Source organism: Folsomia candida, unplaced genomic scaffold, assembly GCF_002217175.1.
Source record: "Folsomia candida strain VU population unplaced genomic scaffold, ASM221717v1 Fcan01_Sc006, whole genome shotgun sequence".
Lineage (NCBI taxonomy): Eukaryota > Metazoa > Arthropoda > Collembola > Entomobryomorpha > Isotomidae > Folsomia > Folsomia candida.
Window position 1 is genome coordinate 6,858,971 of NW_019091198.1, and position 19,660 is coordinate 6,878,630.

General features: G+C 40.3%; 1 protein-coding gene across 4 annotated transcripts in view; it reads left to right on the forward strand.

The window, feature by feature from the left end:
• Positions 1-698: 698 nt before the first annotated feature.
• LOC110851000 (potassium voltage-gated channel protein Shaker) overlaps positions 699-19,660 on the forward strand; it is a 111,564-nt gene continuing 92,602 nt past the window's right edge. Inside the window, exons 1-3 of one of the 4 annotated variants that reach the window (XM_035853199.1) lie at positions 699-1,330; positions 11,752-12,433; positions 12,544-12,619. In XM_035853199.1, coding sequence (XP_035709092.1) covers positions 12,373-12,433; positions 12,544-12,619 — 137 coding nt within the window. In that variant the 5' untranslated portion in view covers positions 699-1,330; positions 11,752-12,372. Of the gene's footprint in view, positions 1,331-5,388; positions 6,241-11,751; positions 12,434-12,543; positions 12,620-19,660 lie in introns of those variants that run through there. The other 3 variants (XM_035853200.1, XM_035853198.1, XM_035853202.1) reach the window with 3 other exon arrangements.

Consider the following 19,660-nt stretch of genomic DNA (forward strand, 5'->3'; position numbering starts at 1 on the left):
TTGCCAAACCAAACTCATTGTGACATATTCTCCTCCTCAATATTATTCCCGAAAGAGTTTGAAGGGTTTCTCCGGCTGGATTTTTACATTCCACTTCTCGCTTTTCCCACTACGACACGATTTTTCAAGGACCAACCTACTCAACCCAATTTTCCATCCTGCGATTCTTAACATCAGCACATTTTCTATTGGTTATTATGTTTTGAATATGAAATTTATTTTGAAAAATAGCCCAGTATTCGGCCCATCACGTTCCGCATTAGATTGAACAGCGTCGCAAGAAAATGATTTTGATACTCGAGCGATCTATCCACCATGGCCACTTGAAAATGTGTTTAGAGGAAAAATATGTGGCTTTCGCACGATTACGAGTCACACATTTTCACATACACGCATGAAACCAAAACACCGCAAACGGTAACTTTCACTACCCGGATATCGGCGAGATTTGGGCACGGGAGAGAAGAAGCAGGAGCGAAGAAAGAGCAGTCAGTAGACGAGATTCGATTGAATAGTACAAGTCATCACATCACAACTCGGGGATTTTGCAGTACGAGTGAGACTGCTGGCTGCCCAAAGTTGGTGAAAGTTTGCAAAGTGATGCACACACTCGTCTCGTCCCTTTGGAAAAGAAATGTCATCGCTGTCGTCCGTACTGCTGAAACGTGATCAAGGGGAAAGCGAAGGACTGCAGAACCAGCAGCAGCAGCGCCCGGGTTCGGAATTTCGGTATGGAATAAGTAGTTGGACTTCTCGTGTGGCCCTGTAGTCTGTAGTTTGGTGTTCAGGACTCAGGAGCTCAACATTCGTCGCTCCTCTCCTGATCCCGAAGAAACCACTTCTGGGACCTTCTCACCCACCTCCGACCGACTAAAGTAATAGTTTCAGAGATTCGACTAAATTTCAGTATTCTGTGAAGCACCCTTCTACTCGACCTGACCTCAGGAACGGTGGCGGTGGTTTTACTTTCACCCATTCGTTTACCCTCCCTTGTGCTCCTCTAAAGGCTAGCAAAATTCAGCCGCACGAGAATTGTCATTGTGAGACTGGTGGTGAATAAATGGTAGGTCAGAAAAAGAAGGAGAGCGAAATATCACACTTCTCATCAAAAATCTGGAATCTATCCAAAAATCATATCATATGCAAAACGAAATATCCCACCATAATTGAAATCATATCATATTATACAAAAACACACAGCTCTAGTTTTTTAAGGGAGCAGTGAAGAATTTTCCAAAACTTAGTGATCAAAATATTATTGCAAGTGTGAAAAAAAATGTCAATCAAACCCAAATCGGCTCGTAGCTGTCAGGATTCAACATCATAACCGGTACGTGTGACACTAATACCTCTTCTGCTCATGCTTCTTGGTCAGTATAATCTTTATCTGTGGACATCATATTTTTTCCAATTATTTCTCACCCCCGCTTGTCCCCTGAGTAGTAAAATATGCACCCTTTGAGAGAAAAGTACTCCTGTATGTATAACAAATTTCAAGTTTATCGCTGATTTTTAGTACATCTTTTCCCACCGAAATTCAATCTCGTCATGAGAATATGACAAAACTTTTTCATCCCGGGCGGACGGAAATAAAAGACTCCGCAATCTTGCAAATTATATAACCCTTTCTTCTTCCCCTCCGCAAAATCCTTCCTTCCCAGCTGGGTGAACAAGAACTAATAATCTGGGCGAAAGGGTGGTAAAAGTTTTCTCCAGTTTTTACTGCTTTGATAAATGGTGGTTTCTCAGTAAAGTCTGGCCTGTGTAGCAGATATCTGCGAGTGCAGGCAGGGGCAGGAGCGTCGAGACGAGTCTAATATAAACAACCACAACGGCACGCTTGCTTTCACTTTGGCTGGAATAATACATTTCTCACTTCGTGGCCAGATTAATTTTTTAAATAAATGGAACAGTGAGCAAATCTTATTTCTTTTAAGGTGAGCGAGGAGCATGTCGTGTTCCTGGGAAGTAGTCGTGGAATTCAGCAGTGTATAAATACAGGTTACTTAATATTTTATTTTGACAGCAGGAAATTACTTAAATTGACCTTGGCAGCACAATATCTTTTCTCTCGTGGTACACATAGCCGGCGTGTGGTTATTTTTGTACCTGGTTCGTGCAGAGAAGTATGTAGAGCGTGATTTGTATGATTAGCTTCTTCCTATAATAATAGCGCAGATTTGGTATACCTATGCGTACAAATGGTATGAGGAGTAGGTTCGTATAATAAAATATGAGTGATTAGTGCATTTGCTCTTAACACTAATTAAATTGAGAATGGAATGTGATGGGGAATGTACATGTGTATGTGTTGAGCTAAAATAATCTCCTCCGGCCACTCTTCGATGACGACCTCTCTTTCAACCAGATTGTTGAGATTTCCTCATCAGTGTCGAGAGCAATATGATAAATTCCAAGATTGTCAGCACTAAAGTGGACAAAGGAGAGGGGCCAAGTTTTGTCCAACGGAGATGAAGAAATTGTACTTTGTGAAGTAGGCTTGAATTCCCGTCTCCGTGACTGTGGAATCGCAATGAAGAGAAAATGACGAGATTTCTAGGAATCTCTACCTCGACTTCTTTTGAACCAAGAAGGAGGAAGGCGGCATATCATTACTGCTCTTTCCTCCAGATCGATGGTGATACTCAACAAGTCCTCTCTCTCAAATAATTGTCCAGGAAACGAGAAATTCCTTTCTTTCTGAATGATACTGAAAGTGAAAATTCTGAAGGGGAAGGTCGTCCACTCACAACGGACGTGCGTCTTTGAAATGCCTGTTTGTCCCAAATTTTTGGACGTTCTGGTCCAAATTTATGCCCGTCTTTGGACCACTGTTCCTTCTGGAAAGTGAAAATCGCAAACGACGCCTTTATAGTTTGATGGACGTTGACAACTTGACTCGAGTCTTGTTATTTGTGAATCATTCTTCAAAGCAAGTTGAAAGGAGGCGTGAGGGAGAGAGAGAGAAGTGAGAGAATGCTAAGCCATTGTGATGGTGACTTGGACTCGGATAATCAAGACTTAAGGAGAAAAGTCTGGATGATTCAGGTTGTAAGAACACCAAATAATCCAGAAGTAGTGAAAGCGAGAGGTGACGGATGCTCCCATGCCGTTCTATTTTTTTTATTCACGCTTCTCCTCCTCTGAATAATGCTTATGCAAGCAAGCAGAGGCTAAAACAGAAGAAAGTAGTTGTGCAGCTTTCAAATGCACAAGATTTATATTTATTGAAGTAAAAAGGAATTTAATGCACTCTGCAGCAGTGGAACTTCGCCCAGCATCAACGCCCAGCTTATATATAGCTTTTACAACACCCGTAGCCAATTGACTTCATGGTAACCTATAGCTCGTATATGTATGTACGTACGTTTGTGTATGCATACATACATATTCGTAAGTATCGTACTATGTCTGTGAGATGATACTGCCCTTAAAACTGGGTGGAACTGAATCAAAGGAATTTTACTGACACCTCGAACTAAAGAAAGGAACGGGCACCTCCTCCCATGCATAGCAAAACGTTACAGGAAGCTCACTTTCTTGGATTGTTTGTCTTTATTTGTTTCAAATTTGTATCTCCAATTGAAGCAAATAAGGAGAATTTCCAGCCTCTAGGCAACTCTCTCACTCTCTCCTCGTCTCTATCTTTCCGGCGAACACAGGATCCAGTTCATCCGACAGAGTAATAGCTAACGAAAATGTTTCTAAATTGCCACGTCAAGCCGCCTCAGTCTCCTTCATCCCAGGCAGGCAGGCAGGGAAAGTTAGACAAGAAAGTTTCTAAGCGAAATCCAGCCACGGTGTCGGTGTCTGTCTTCCTCATCTCACAATTAGTGGAGACGACGACGAGCTGGGCGGTTGTCGTTTAGACCAATTTCGGGTTGGACTCGATTCCAATTGTAAAATCTTGAGCAATCCGTATCACGCTAAACTGGAGGGATATTGATTATGCTTAATTGAAGGATCGGAGTGGAGCACAGCCATAGCTTTATTATAGCGTTGGTGCATTGTCTGGGGAACCGTTTTGGAGGATGTACTTCACTTGATGTTATTACGATACACTATTCGCTCACACTTTTTCTACAACCATCAACCTAATCCCAGCTCGGTCTGCAGGCAGTTTGAACGCTGAACTGGGATTTTTATAGGCTAGGCCGCGTCTCCTTCTCTCTCTCTCTATTTTCTGTATTGCGGGCATTTAGTGGGGAGCAAAAGAGTAGATATTACATTGTGGTTTGCCTTGTTTGCCCCAAGTTGTTGGAACAAACAAGTAAGAAAACCACTGCACTGAACAAAGGGACACAACACACCATGCAACATACATACATATCCGACCATTATTTGTCTACTAGTTGTAGTCATTACACACTCTCTCTCTCCGCAACGAACCGTCTTCTTCTTGGGCACCCCTATCCGGTCACACACATGTACGTACAAATCGGACCAAGAAGTATGCGGAGTTGGAACATGCTGGTACAGAGGAAATTCAGACGACATAATGTGATGAATTACTAACAAGGAAACCTTGAAAGAGTCGTTTTGAACACATAATACAATTTTTCCCCTGCATGATGACACCATTTCCCCCAATTCTAGATGTGCTCTCGACATACAACCAAGTTGGAGGAACACGCAAGCACGAGTGGAAAACCACACATCAGATAATTATTGGAGTATACGTAATAACAATAATAATACAAGTGTATCTGTATGTTTCGAAAAATCCGTTTCCGTCTTCCTTTGTGGAGAGGAAAAGACGCTTCACCACCACGTTTGCTGAATGTACATAAGCTGTAATCTCGGCGAACGACGATGGTGTGAGTGCCAGGAAGAGCTGTCACAGTGCCGATGCCGCATTGGAGGACGACAGACCCACAAAGCTAACGAAGTACTAATGTGAAGCACATAGATATTCATTTGATTTGGACGGACAAGGCTTTTTGGTTGAGAGCCTCTCGAATGAGTAGCAGGACAAGATTTATTTTTGGATAACTCCTCGATGCAATGCTGAGACGACGTAGCTTGTGCTCAACAACTTTGTGTCTCTCATATCAACTCACAAAGCTCAAAACTCTCAAAAACTCTACCAAGTCGCAAAGCAGATATATTTGAATTCTGTTTTCAGGACTCACCATCATCACCACCACCATCAACCACAAACCGAAAGAGAGAGAGAGAGAGAGGGAATGTATTACGTTTTCTAGTCCTGTTATTCGCATAGCAAAAGCAGAGCTGGAAATTTCCTCGTTCAGTGGAGAAAGTAAGTGTGGTGGGTGCCTTGAGGCAATCGCGGTGCAGAAACAACCAGGTAGTGAAACATCAAACGAGAAACAATACAAAATGCCGTCATCGTCATTTTCATCGTAGTAGACGAAGGTTGGTAGACGTGTGCTAATTTTCATGCTCACTCTGATTCATCGTCTTCTTCTTCTTCCTACTCCTTTCTCATCCCGAGGATTTTGTTTCAAGTATGCACACGAATAAGAAAGTGGTCCATTTCTTCCTTCCCACCGTGTCACTAGTCTGTATACACACATATTTACACAAATGCACTCCATCCCACCATACGAGTACCACTACCCCATCACCGGCTCAAGATCAGTTGCATTGTGAATACCGTGAAATGTGAGTCGGAGCATTCTTCGCTCTCATGGAATCTGCTGATTTCTGCAAATTACACGCGCATTACGGTATCGACGAAGAGATCTCGGCTCCCTGGAGGAGAAAAAAGGTGAAGTGAAAAATACAGTGAAATGTGCTGCATAATTGTTCCTTTTGGTCGTCCAAGTCCTGGTGAAGTGGAAATTTGTCGCTTCAAAGAGGATATTTTTTCCTACTAGGCGCTTATTTCACCTTGGAGGAGAAGATCCTTATCCTATTTGGAAGAATGTAGTGGCATTATCAGCCTCCTCCTTCTCACTTATTCACAGTTAGTCGTCCTTGTCAACTCTAATTTCAAACCTGTACCTCCCGTGAATAATAACATGACATATTCATTCTTATTCAACCGCGGCCTAAGTAAGACCCCACAACTTGGTGCGACGAATACCGGGTCGGATTAATAAATAATTACCCCCGTTCTCTCCAGAGGAGGAAATCCAGGTCGCGTTGCTTGAATGCATTTTAATGTCTGGGTTGTTGGATGTGTTACGAAACGGTCGTTTTATTCTGTGTGGGACAAGAACTGCTGTGAATTGTGGGACCATTTATTTAATATTTATCCAGCTAAATACGTGCAAGGTATGGTATTTAAATTGTGAAATTCCAGTGATTTTATGTGTGGGTGACAATTGTGATTTAATTTTGGGCTAATATCTCTTATCCAGAGAGGTTGAAAACAAGGTTTGAAAATTTTGAAAAATATATTGACCGCGAAATTTTGGTTTGATCATTAACCAATGTGCGTTTCACGAATTAATCATTTTTTCAAATTAAAGTAGTCCCAATTTTGACGACACGAATGGGCTGATTGCACACGCAACTTTTCTGCCATCGTCACCGCTAGTTTGCAATATTATGGAGGTTTTGGCTCTCTGACTTCAAATGTGTTGAGTACATATCGATATAGTCGCAAATGGTTCGGATAGTCGGAGGGGCTTGGCAGTGGTTTATCTCATATTCTAGCCCATCATCTCGACGAAATGTGCATACGTAGGCATATTGAGATTGAGTGTATTATTGTTGTTATTTGCTTATCGTAAATCTACAATTCTACAAATTTATTCTGTGGATGTGTGAACTTTCTGAACAATTCGATCAAATGTTGAGGAAACTAGGTTTTCTTGACAACTGATTGGGTTAACTTTGAACAATGAGAGTCGACGTGTCGAATCGTTGATTGCACGAGGGATGAGAGGTGTTTCCCCAATCTCATTATGTCCATGCGTGTGTTGCCCATAGCAAGTATGAAGAAAATGCCAAAGGGGAAGAGGTGCATGGCTGATAAGGGTTGCATTTCTGATGGAGGAAAGTGTACTTGTGTATTATGCATTGGATTCACTGATAGGAATCAGGAATTTTCAGATTCACACTCAAATCTTGAGTGACAGAAATTTAAATTGACACATTTTTTCGAAAAATTTCCATTTCGATTTGTAAAAATTCGAAACATTATCACGCCAGAGAGTTGGTTGGAATTAGGTACAGTAGAAAATCGCGGAATACCTAATCATATACCGAAATATGCCGCTGATATGAAATTGTGACGTTGGTTGGATAAGATGGAGCCAATATTTAGAGAGACGATCGAAGCACGTGAGATCGGATAGACAAGAAATTTGGATTGAACCCACGCGATTTTATTGGACTTGAGCTATGTGAAGATGACGATGATCTGCTGATGACGATGATGTTGGGAGTAGTGTGGCTAATCTGCCTTTAAAAAAAGGGGTACACATCATACGGCAGATGCTCCCCACACACAACGTACGAAAGACCCCGACCTTTTTATCCTGCATTTGTTTCCACGGAATAAATATTTCATGGGTGACACAGAAACATATACATAATACAAATGTGACATGTGTACAGCTTTACGTCCCGTTCTGATACTTTACTTAATTTGCATCCACTTCTTTTTAAATATAGATCATGCAGCTCCTCATCCTCTCTCCTGTCGCCGAACTAACTACCTCTCCTGCCACATCCTCACTATCTCCTTCGCCCATACGTGCCACACTCCACCAAAAAGTCTTCAAAGTTATGTATATTATTCTAGTAACACATATGCACATTATTTCTATCGTTATGTCACTGAACTTTACGCGCAACTTTTCCCTAGAAAAAATCCATGTTTTCATTGTAATTCTATTGAAACAAAATTAAAAATTTGGGTTTCAATAAGCCATCGCATGTACCATGTTTTTCTTGTCGCAAAAAAAAACTTCGAGTCGAGTCAGCTAACATTTTCCTCGCCAACAACACTATTACGTACACGTAACGATCATGTCGAACTCCATGCTGTTCTGTTTGCATTCGGTGTGTTGCACAAGAAAATTCCAACATTTTTCGTCCCTTTCTTATTACACAACAACGCAAGGACGGAAATTGAATCAGTGCAACGGAAGGGAAAAAGTATACCTGAGGCAATCGTGGAAGGAATACATGGCACATAAAGCATTGTGCTTTCACTGATTGTGGATATGTGTAGACGCATTTATTTCCACCACGGATTAGATAGCAGTCATTCTTGCATTCTACGCGAAATCTGTCGGATTTAGTAACATTCTATGTTTCCACTTGAGCACTAATCTAAGTCGTAGTGAGAAAAGGGTTCCTTCTTGTCGAGTGTATCTAAGACGGAAATGTATTGAAATCATCATCATCACCGAGTCCGCCCTTCACGAGAAGTTTCCTAAAATCCTGGATCAAATACAGAACGGCATAGAAGAACAGGGCGAGTTTACGATCATCATTCCATTATCATTTAGATTTTCGATATTATCTCCAACACTTCTCTATTCCGTCCTGCCATGGTCTCTCTCTTGTCCTCCATGACTTCCCAAATTTCTTCATACCAACCTCCTTAAAGACTTTCTGCCAACTTTGTTGCAGAAATTTCTTCTCTCTCTCCCGCCTCTCTCTCTTTTGCTCTTATTAACTGGTGCCAGTGTCAGTTGTTGTCTGAAATTGGCTCTTGACTTTTACTTTCTATCCCAAGTTGGAGAGAGAGAGATCTTGTCACAAGTTGTGATTACCAACATTAACATCTTGAGCCGTATTATGGGAGTCAGAGACCGCCGTCATTAAGTTTCGAGTTTTTTTTGCGGCACAATTCCTGTTGCAAATATTGTCATTTGTACTTTACGATTAAGTATGAACACATGGTATTGTAGTTGGTGCATGAAAACTATAATTTCAAATTTGATGCTTTGCAGCATCGTAATTGCTGCAGTATCTTCAATGCATATGGAGTTGTTAAATATTGACGAGAGAATTTGAACAATGAATTTTAAGTTGTACTTAAATCTTGGATGATTACTTACAATAAAATTGCACCTTTTGATGAGTTATTTATTTACTTTGTTCTTAGAAGGTCACTGTGTGAGCAAATAAAACAGGAAATAAAAGACAGTACTAGGCTTTATTTCACCACTACTTACTTACAAATATTAGTGGTGAAAGAGAGGATGAAAGTTGGATTGTCTGTCTTAAACCATATCACCATCCTTCCATCTGAGAGAATTGATGATGTTTACCCTATAGAGTCAAGGATGCGCTCTTGTTTGATAAATAATAGATAAAATCAGGAACACAAAGACAATGGGATGGGATATGATGTAAAGTTGTAAATACAAAGAAAAACAGAGAGACAAAATGATGGAGGAAGTGAACCAATCCGTAGCAGACAGATGGATTTCAAGCCTCTATTTTGGGCTATTTGTGAGCATTTTTACGTGTCAGTCAATTTCAGACAAATTTGGATTCTGGAAACCATCGCTGCTCGAGTCAAGAAGCATATTGGATTTTGCTCGTCTTCTTTACGTAGCTCGGTGCACACCCTTCCTCTCCAGACACAGATTCGCTCCAGTTCGCTTGGTTTTGCCGTCTACAATGGTGGTATCTTAACCAGCAGATGTTCTCTTTTCTCCTCCTCGGATAGTTACATTTTAGCCCAAGACGACGCTCCCATTGAGACGGTTACATTACGAAGGAACGACGGGCACAACCATTCTTTGCACTGGTGACTGGGGGTGCTCTGCTGCGTCAGCATCCATCTTGCTCAGATAAAACTACCACAATATACACCACACACGCGAAGAGGGATTTGCAAAGCTCCACCTAATTTTAAGAAATCCCTTATCATATGTTATTATATTATGAGAGTACTTTGCAAAACTAATCCTCCGGAGATTGTGGAGTAGTATTGCGTACGATCTCGCTCGCTCGCTCCCCGCCATGCATATCAGACCGCTTGACATGACGTCGCGTTTTCAGAATGCCACTCGCAGATGATGAAACAGTTTCTTTGTGACTGCTTTGTTGTCCTGTCTAATTTCGAACATTATCACTACAACAACTCCCGTTTAAGTCGAGTCAAAGTTTTTTTTGTATCCACCCCCACAAAAAAAACATTTGTCCGCCTACGTGGCATGACGCAAGGCCTCACTCATGAAATAAATCTGTGAAATATACAGTACACAAGTTACAAAGGGAAGTGGTTTTTGATTCCATTAAATCATTCAAGTCCTGAAGAGTAGACTACTCCGCGTTGAACTCGCTGTCAAGAATTAGCTCCTAATTTTGGATGCGTATTTACACTTGACAAGCACTTTCACCATGGAGGGATGATTGGCAGTTTTGTAAATTTGCTGTTACCCAGTCCCACGCTTACTTTACTAATTAGGACAAAATATTTATATAGGGAACTCTTGGTTGGTGGTGAGGTATGTACGGCAAGTGTGAATCGGCAAGCTTACTTATTCCACCTCTCATATTTATTTACCATTTACTAAATGAGCTTAATAGACGTCTGCATGAACAATCGGGCTCCTCCACCTTGATGGTTTTAGTAGAAAACCACAAATGTGATGTCAAGGACGACTAACTGACAAACAGAAGAGAGGAGAATGAAATGGTCTCTGAGAGTGAAAGGGAGACGACCACGAAGCAGCAGCAACACAAAAACCACGACGGTGGTGAAGAGAAAAAGAGAGGAGAAATCCTGCCTCCCAACTTTTTGTGGCTAACTTGTTGATTAAAAAAGAATGTGTAAACACTTTTTTGGTTTGACTTGAGAAGAAACTTGGTGCTCTTTTATGGCGACCATATTTTTTCCCCTTATTTTGTTGAATGACAAATTTTTATACACTTTTTCTTTTGAAGAAGTAAAAGTTAGGGGGAGAAATTACAAAATGACGTCAAAACGGCTGTGTCTATTTCGGAGAAATTTGGTCTTATTGATGTTATTGTTCAGTGTTACGCCTCCATTATAAGTTGTCACCATTGTGTCTGAAATCTTACAAGTGAAAGTTATGGCGAGTCAAAGTTATGTCACTCATATTTAATTACGAGCTGGGGTTTAATACCTGTCTGGGTTTTGAGAAGTCATAGGTTTTCGAGTACGTGCGGGCAGAGTGTGTAGAGTTCATCAGACCAACATATTCTCACGGAGAGAGAGAAAGAGAGAGAGAGAACCAGCCAATGATAAAACGATCGTTTGAAAGTATCATTTCCGAAATTTATTAGTCTGTTGGTTGCTACAAGTGTGAGGGTAGGGAAATCCTAAGCGTAATGGGATTCGTACGTTGAAATGTTCACTTAACTTGGCTGTATATTTACCCACTCACTAAATTAGGCAAACTATGTGCTGGCTCAAGTTGGGTAAGTGAAAGTCGAAACTCGCTCACTTGCCGTTAACGTCCCAAGGGTCGACGTCCCTGGTTTCGCAAAGGGACACGCTCTCTCTCAATGAGGAACCAAGTTTTAAACATTTTAATTGAGTTGAAAAGTTAAGTTTTATTAGAAAGCGGTCTCTTTCTTGGCACACTTTTGAGACAATGTCCTGCTGAGTTTACTGGAAAGAAGGAAAAGTACTGAATTATTTCAATTTGCCGGAACGAGGACTTTGTACATGGACATGGCTGCTTGTTCTGGTAAAAACGTGGGGCTGCTGCTATATGTATATTTATGGCCAAAATTAGATTCCTCCAACGTATTGAATTAGTTTCCAATCACCATTATGTATGTACATGATTGCGTTATGTGATGTTATAAAATGTGTTTTTAATTTATACTCCTTTGTTGTTGTAGGACGGAACGTGTATCGAGAAAAACAAGATCAAACAAAGGATTGAAAAAATTTTCAAATTAATTTCAAACTATTTACATCATTAAATATTCGTGGAAAATGCAAAACTTATATAATTAGATATACGGTGCTATCAGTTGTTATTTTTTGTACTTAAATGCTAGTAAGTGATATGTTTTAGTGCTCAAGATTTAATAACTCACATTATTATCAAGAAGCTGGATACAGTCAAGTTATCCAAATATCCCTGCATCATCATCAAGAACTATACACACACGTCTCATCCTCAGCTTTATTAAGTGATCCCTTATTCATGGCGAAATGACTCTTTCAAGAAACATATTAAATTTGCGAAACTCTAATAGTTATCGCAATTAGATATCTATTTAAAATCAACTTTTGACTTTGTGAGTATTCTACATACGTAGTTAGTTGAGTGCTAAGAATTTAATTAGGAGCTGACATGTCAGATAACCTTCTAGTTTTAGTAATAAATAGTTTATCAATTCTGCAACAATAATGACGCGGAGACCCTGGACAAGATGAGTGAAAGTGAATGTGACCGAAAAAAATGTGATGTGCTAGTTCTTCCCCTCAAGTGAAGAAGGAGCACAGCGTGGAGGATGGCTTGGAGTGGGAGCATGGGCCATGGTGGCCAGAACAACCCATGGATGAAGTTAATGGGTAAGAAAGCCAAAGTTTCTCACTTATCTGCCACTTTCTCACTCTCATTCCCACGGAAATACCTATTTGGCCCTATTAACCCTCACTTTTTGCTTCCTGATAATAAACAGGAATCGTCCACAAGGAGCGGACGGCCAGAGCAGCAGCGGCTCATTCATCGCGCCACGACGGCGGCGACAAAGACACGTAAGTCCTTTCTTTTCCGTTTGATATCATCAATTCGTCGACTCACTCGCATGGCAATCAAATTACAATCATTCATTCGTGAAGGCAATATCTCGTCACGAGGGACACGGCACTAAATATATCAAACTGACTCAGCATCCACATTTCGTTTTGACGTTATCCTCCACAAATCACTAGAAATTGTGCGAGTAGATAAATTCCACTTCAAATAAGGACTGATTTTTTTCCATCCAAGCCGAATGAAATTGAAACAGCTTAATAAAAGCGGAGAATAGTTGCTGACTTAAAATTCCCCAATATCGCGAAAAGAGATTTTAACTTTGCGATAGAACTCGAGTGGCTCTTGAGTTTGCGATATAGTCGGAAACGAGAAGTCTGGCAGGCCCTCAATGCAGTCCGCATTTGGAAGAATACATCCCAGCAAATTTTTAATTTCCAGCCTTCATCCATCCGTATTCAATTACTGAGACAAGTTTTGGTAATGCTCTTTCAACAATCTCCTCACAATTGGGAAGAAGCAATATCAGCAATTATTTTAAATGTCAAGGGTAGAACCAGGCCAATTAAAATTACAAGTTTGAGACCACCATTGTGTTTCAGGTTTGTTGTTGAGCTCTCATTATGTCGCTGGTTCCCTTTTAATATTAAATTTCAAATTCTTCCGCTTGTGTACCTCAGAGTAATTTCAGTTCTAAATTTGTATGAAATTAAAATGAACTTTGCCCAGCAGCGAATACTTTGACTCTCTTCGAGAGCCTCATACATATCGCAGCAGCATAATCATCATGACGTGTTCTTCACAAGCATGAACTTCATATGAGACTAACTAAATATGTAGTCTATGGTCTCGACAAGCTCCTCAAGTTATGCGTAATTTTCGATTTAGTGCAGTCGGAAAATTTCACTTTGTTAAGTTCAAGTTTTAGAACTTTGAGCAGCTTTTTAATTTATGTGGAGCGGCCTTTACGTGGAGCGGCTTGCGAGCACGCCTTGGAATTTGGAACGTTTCTCTGCAAGTGAATAGTGACAGTCTCGCCTCTCGTCACGGAATACGAACGAACGATCCAAAGTTTGAAACCGTGCAGTTCACCAGCTTTAAATTGTCAGCCATTCGTTATTTTGACAGGAGGGGAGGATTCAATGCAGTGTGCAGAATACAATATGAAATAATTAAGGGGTTCTGATGGCTCTTCTGATGGTGGTCAGCATAGCAAGATGTACACATTGTTGCAAAAGCAGAAGAATATAACGCTTCATATAATGCCATACAGATAGCGTGACACAATAAAGAAGTCGCTGAATGGATAATGGTCTCTGAGCTTCAGCAGGATAGCCATTTTCCCTCGCCGGCATTGCAGATGGATTTTCCCAACTTGAATGAAAGTCAAGCCAACACAATATTTCACTTTCACTAATCCAACTGCCAGCTTTTCCACTTTTACAGATCTTTCAAAGTCTACTGTATTCTGACCTGGGGACAAGTTGCTGTTTACTTCTCGTCGTGTGACATGATTGACATGAGTGTGTTCCTCCTCATGCAATATGGTTTATACTTACTCGTGCAGACATGAATTGTTATTTGGGTAGGATTTTAAACTCGTGACACATGTTTAGTGTGATGATGTGACCCGTGGTCTGGTTCGTAAATATTTGGGGTATTTTTCTCTCTAAAAAATTTATGAATATTCTACTGTATAAATAATTCACATGTTGATGAAGTGGAAGAGGAAGAAGAGTATGGTGAAATCTTTAGAAATCCTGTGCACTCGGTCGTCGGATCACTTTCTCCGCAGTGCCATATTTTATCTACAAGGTGACAACTATTGTACTGTGTGGTTCCCTATTCAACATTCCGCTGTATGCACATCCTCCACTTGAGTTTTTCACCAGAATAGTTTTACTACCTCGTATTTTTTGTTATTGTATCGTTAACATGACCAAATCTGGCGGTACTGGCACTTTACCCAGCTCAAAAATTGGATCTCTCGTGTGGTCCATGACTTTTAAATCATTTCGTGGTCTGGTTTACTGAGACGGATTGCCTCCAAGTGAGCGATACAAGAAAATAGTGAGAGGGTAAATATTCTGCGGAGAATTCATGAATCTCAATTCTTTCTCCATCTTATCCTCGAAAATGGGTTGGGTGGGTGAAAATGACACGAGCTTCATCATCTTACGAACATCCACGACTGAGAGTGCCAACGTGTAACATACTCATTTATCAAACTACATCAATATCCCTTCATTACGTACGTACAAATACACTTTCGGGCTTGTTTTTCTAGTAACATTTAGTTTAGTAAAGCAAACTACTTTTATTACCGACAGCTTTGCGGCGGCGGAACTGTTTTAAAAATATTTTGATTCTGGGAAATGTATCGGAGGGATGGGCTCAAGTAATTTCACTACAATGACAATGCGTCACTGCGACTCCAGTCGACTGCAGTATTTCAAATCGATTAATCCTTCCTCCTCCTCCCAATTCTATGCAAATTGAGAAATAAAATAGGGGAACAATTCAATAAAACAGGGGCGATACTCTGCCCAAATTGGTTTTGGCATGAAGATGAATTGAGATGTGAGGGAAACCTGGGTGCCATTGTCACACTGCTTCATACGCTTCGGTCCTCAGTAAAAGTAGCAGCTCAGTTAGTCCTCGCTCCTCTCCGCCTATTACCAAGTACTGTTAATTTAACGATTAACATTAATTGAGTGGAGAAAGTAATCCGCCTCCGCCATTTATGCCCGGGCAGAGTATAGAAAGACCTAGTTTGTAACTGTTGCCAAGCTTTTCACGTCAACCCAGCTTGAAACTTTTAAACTCGTCGTTGTCGTTTGTGGAAGTCGGTCAATAGACACTGGTAGCAGCATCCCTAAGCGGACTCCCTTAATTTTCATGCTACGCACATGCTGGATGAAAACGACACGATGAGGCTTAAATTGGAAAAAAACTGCGAGCTAAATGTGACATGGATAGTACACAAACTAGGAAACTAGGAAAACTACAACGATATACGATCCATGTTACAAGTAAGTGTCATCCCACTCGGAAATAACTTACTGTCTTTGAGCCACATTTGGTCCAAGGAAAATCTATTACATAAATTGGACTGCAAAAAAAATTTGGCAGAATTAAAGTCCTAATTGTTAAACATAATGGTTTTTTAAGTTTTATGCATATTTTTTCTCCAAATGAGATCATGCTTTATTTTTGTGGACTTTAACAAGATCTGACTGAAATTATGGGATTTTATCAAGTCCGTTATTCTACAAGAGTAAATGCCAAAATGAAGCATTCTATCGCACCACTCCGATCGATAGCTTATTTGTTGACTGATTTATGTATGGCTAATTCACGTCTGTGCAAATTCGTACGTGTGCAGAAAGTTCCGTTGAACATTAACTAGGGGAAAACTAACTAATGACCTATATAATTGAAAGATTACGCCTGAGTTGCAGCTCAAAATTGGTATTTAAACAGCAACGTAAATAGGGTGAATATCCAAGTTGAACAAATTGATCCGTGAGAAATGAACCAAGCCCTGGAATATCTGGACAATTCTAAAATAAACAATGGAACTATGCTTCAATTTACGAGCAATGGTAAAATACGGCACAATTTAATCCTGCTGCAAAACTAAGCCGACCAATTTCTGTTTGGTTTGGATCTGATTGTTTTTTAGTTGTTTGCTATTACATTATTATCCTGCTTAAGCCTGCATAATTGCAGATAATGCATTAGCCCAGCTTTGGCAGGTGCAGAGGTAAACATGGCCTTGATCATTTATCCCTTAAGGATTTAACAAACAAAAGGAAATTGGAAGAATGCGCGGACTTTGTGATGGAAAGCCTCATTGTCTTCTAATTCATGTCAGATCGAATTATTACGGGTCGAACAGCTGCAGAAAGTCGTACATGGAGATAAATCCCCTCTCGTCATGATGACATACATACATTTAATTTCTTGGTATTATTTATTCGTATTTATGCTAAGGTTAAGGGAGGATGAGAACTTGTCATTAGTTGGAAATTGATGATACATAAATCAAGTAAGCGCTTCTAATTCCAAGTCAACGTGGATGCCTCGTCCCACGAGCCGTGCTACCTACACTTGATCCTTTCATCCTTGAATTCAATGTCTACATTATACAAACAAAGCTCTATGCTTATGTCCAAAAGTAGCGTTCGAAATGGCTCGCATATATTCCCATGCATTCCCACCGCACATGGAGAATGCTTGAAAAAGATCACTTTTAAACACCGAACGAGCTCTTCGCCATTACATGAATTCTAATGTCCACGGAGGGACTCTAGTCCTGAATTTTCACTTTTGCTCTCTTCCAGAACAACATTTCAACAATAACTGTGTCTCGGTGCGTCTTGTTGAAAGTAAGCATTTCCGCCAAAGTGGAGAGAGAGAGCAAGCGTTCGTTTGGACTGGCTCAATTTCCTGCTTTTCCCTACTTAATGTCATAAGAAGCTTACTTAGCACATTCCTGCAAAACACCATCCACTTCCTCTGTCTTTCCTGCTCCTCGTGGCAACTTTTCATGCAGAGCGGAGAGAGCTGGAAGGCTCTAAATTAATAATATTGTAACATTTAATGCCTTATGGGACTGCGGAGAGGCGGTCTTCTTCACTCCCAGATAAAGACATCTTTTTAATAAGATCCCGTGAAAATTAGAACCACCTAAAGTGAACCCGTAGTAATCTCTCCATGTCTGGGTCTGCAAGTTTTGACGGAGATTGCACACCCGTGAATGAATAAAAATGGTTCGGTCGGGTGGGATGAGGAGAACTCGGGCATAACTGTAACCTACTTGGGATAGACAATGTTAAAATATTGTTCAAGAATTGAATTCCCAAAACCCTGGAAAAACTCGGTTATATAATCATATTAGATTAGACTTACAAAGCCATTGTTAGTTCTCGAGATTTCGGCTCCTTAACATCCCTCAAAATTAATAATGATGTTTTGAAACTAGGAACAAAAAACTGCGAGAGTTTTGTTGGTGCTCAACAGCTCCGAGACTTGTAGGACATATAGGTTGGAAACATGCGAATCCTTTTAAATGCACGGCTTCAGAGACCTTACGTATATTATCCAAGGCTATTTTCTAGAAAGAGAAAGCAAGCCGCTGAAAATGCAATATCTTGCTGGAAAGAATTTCTTCTTCACAAACAAGTTTTTATGACTTTAAGGTAATAACCGGTAGGTAGAAAACTAAGAGAGATTCATTCATCCAGAAATAAACTATCAGACTATCAAAAACTACTATATGCGGGCATAAAGGAGAAAACAAGTACTTTTATTATCATTAGAACAGCTTGTAGTTTGTAATTATTCCAGCAAAAATTAGTTTGCAAATCAAAATGCAAAAAAGATGATTTCGCACAAATATTTGTAGTATTTCTGTGACTGCATGGTTTTACTGCATTAAAAATACATGTTCCAAATTGTCTTAAAAGGGATAAACTCAGTTTCACAAGGAAAAGTTTCGAATACGAGAGAGAGATAAAATCTGGCCAAACCTAATGGACACAATTATTCCATGTTACAAAAGTAATAAAATTAATATTTAGTACAAACTTTGCTCCGAATTTGGCTGAATTTTGTAGCTTGACGCAGTTGTGGTGCATTTGTACTTATCACAAAACCGTATAAGTATTGCTTTGTAGGCATTTTTGGGTCAAAATAATGTTTGTTTGGATCAGATGGAATGGAGACGGGTTGCCATAAAGGTTCATGAGAGATGGACGAAGTGCTCACATTTCGCACATCTCTCACGTATAATTTCTTCTGTGGGCATTGCATTAGCAACCTGATATCGTCCCATCACCAACACATCTCATTTATTTATGTGACATTCGATTGCTGACCAGAGGACATGTTTTACGAAATAATAATAAATTTCGAAGGAAGCACCAAATTCTGCACGAATAACTCCGACATATTTATTTCCCCAAAAGCAGACGGGACTAAAAAGCTGCCAACAATATGTACAACCTTATGTAATGCAATGCATACGTGTGTGCATATGATGACGGTGTGGGATGTCAACTATTTAAAATACTGGCTGCAGTGCAATGGTCTCGACCGAAAATATTGTGTAGGTCAGTTGCACACGAAAAATTGAGACAGAGGTGCGGCTCGCATGTTGTGTGCTGCTAATTATAGGCTATTACATACACTCTAATAATAGTAACTTTCGCCTAATGACACACGACGTATTGACACGACACCCATTCCGCACTAGACTTGATAACCATCGATGAACTATATTGTTGTTGCTTGGCTTGCTGCAAGGCATGGATTTCATAATCTGATTGCTTGGTTTGAGAAAGTCTCCATGCTGACGATTCGCCGTTATCCGTGTAATATCATCGCTGTCTATTTCCGCAGTAAAATTGCCTTTCCAACAAAGTACCACAATTTTTCGCATAATTTTACTGCAGTGTTTCAATCAATACTTCGTCCCTGGAGTTACCAGCTCCTTTCAGCACGATCTAATAATCCAAATCAGTACGTGTATTCATTCACACAATACAAACGGACAAGATTACTTGGATTAACAAATGACCTTACACAGACATCAAGTGGCACACACCACAAAAACGAAATTGACTTGAGGTGGCGAGTTCCATTTCTTGGATTTTCTCAATTTCCTCCCACAGTCGTCCAAGGATCGTGTCGGAGCCCTCTGTTTGCGTTCAGGTTATCCATTCTCAAGAAGAAACCCGGATTTCGGAGCGGTTGTGGCTGAGTTTCGGAGAGGTCGGGAGCTGGTGGTTGTCGAAGTGGCGAGCTACTGTAGTAGTTGAAGCGTGTGACTAAAAAAGTGAGAATGCTGCCACTGCTTTTTGTGCTGTAGGTGGGAGTTGTATTCTCCTTGATGCCAGGATATATGAGCTGTTATACAATCGGTTTAGCCTGGATTGTAGTCGATAAGGACATGAGCGAATTTAGCCTGTTTATTTAGGAAAAAACTCACAAGTACCTCAATTTCTCGCTGTACTTTACTACCTCGTCGGTTGTTAGAG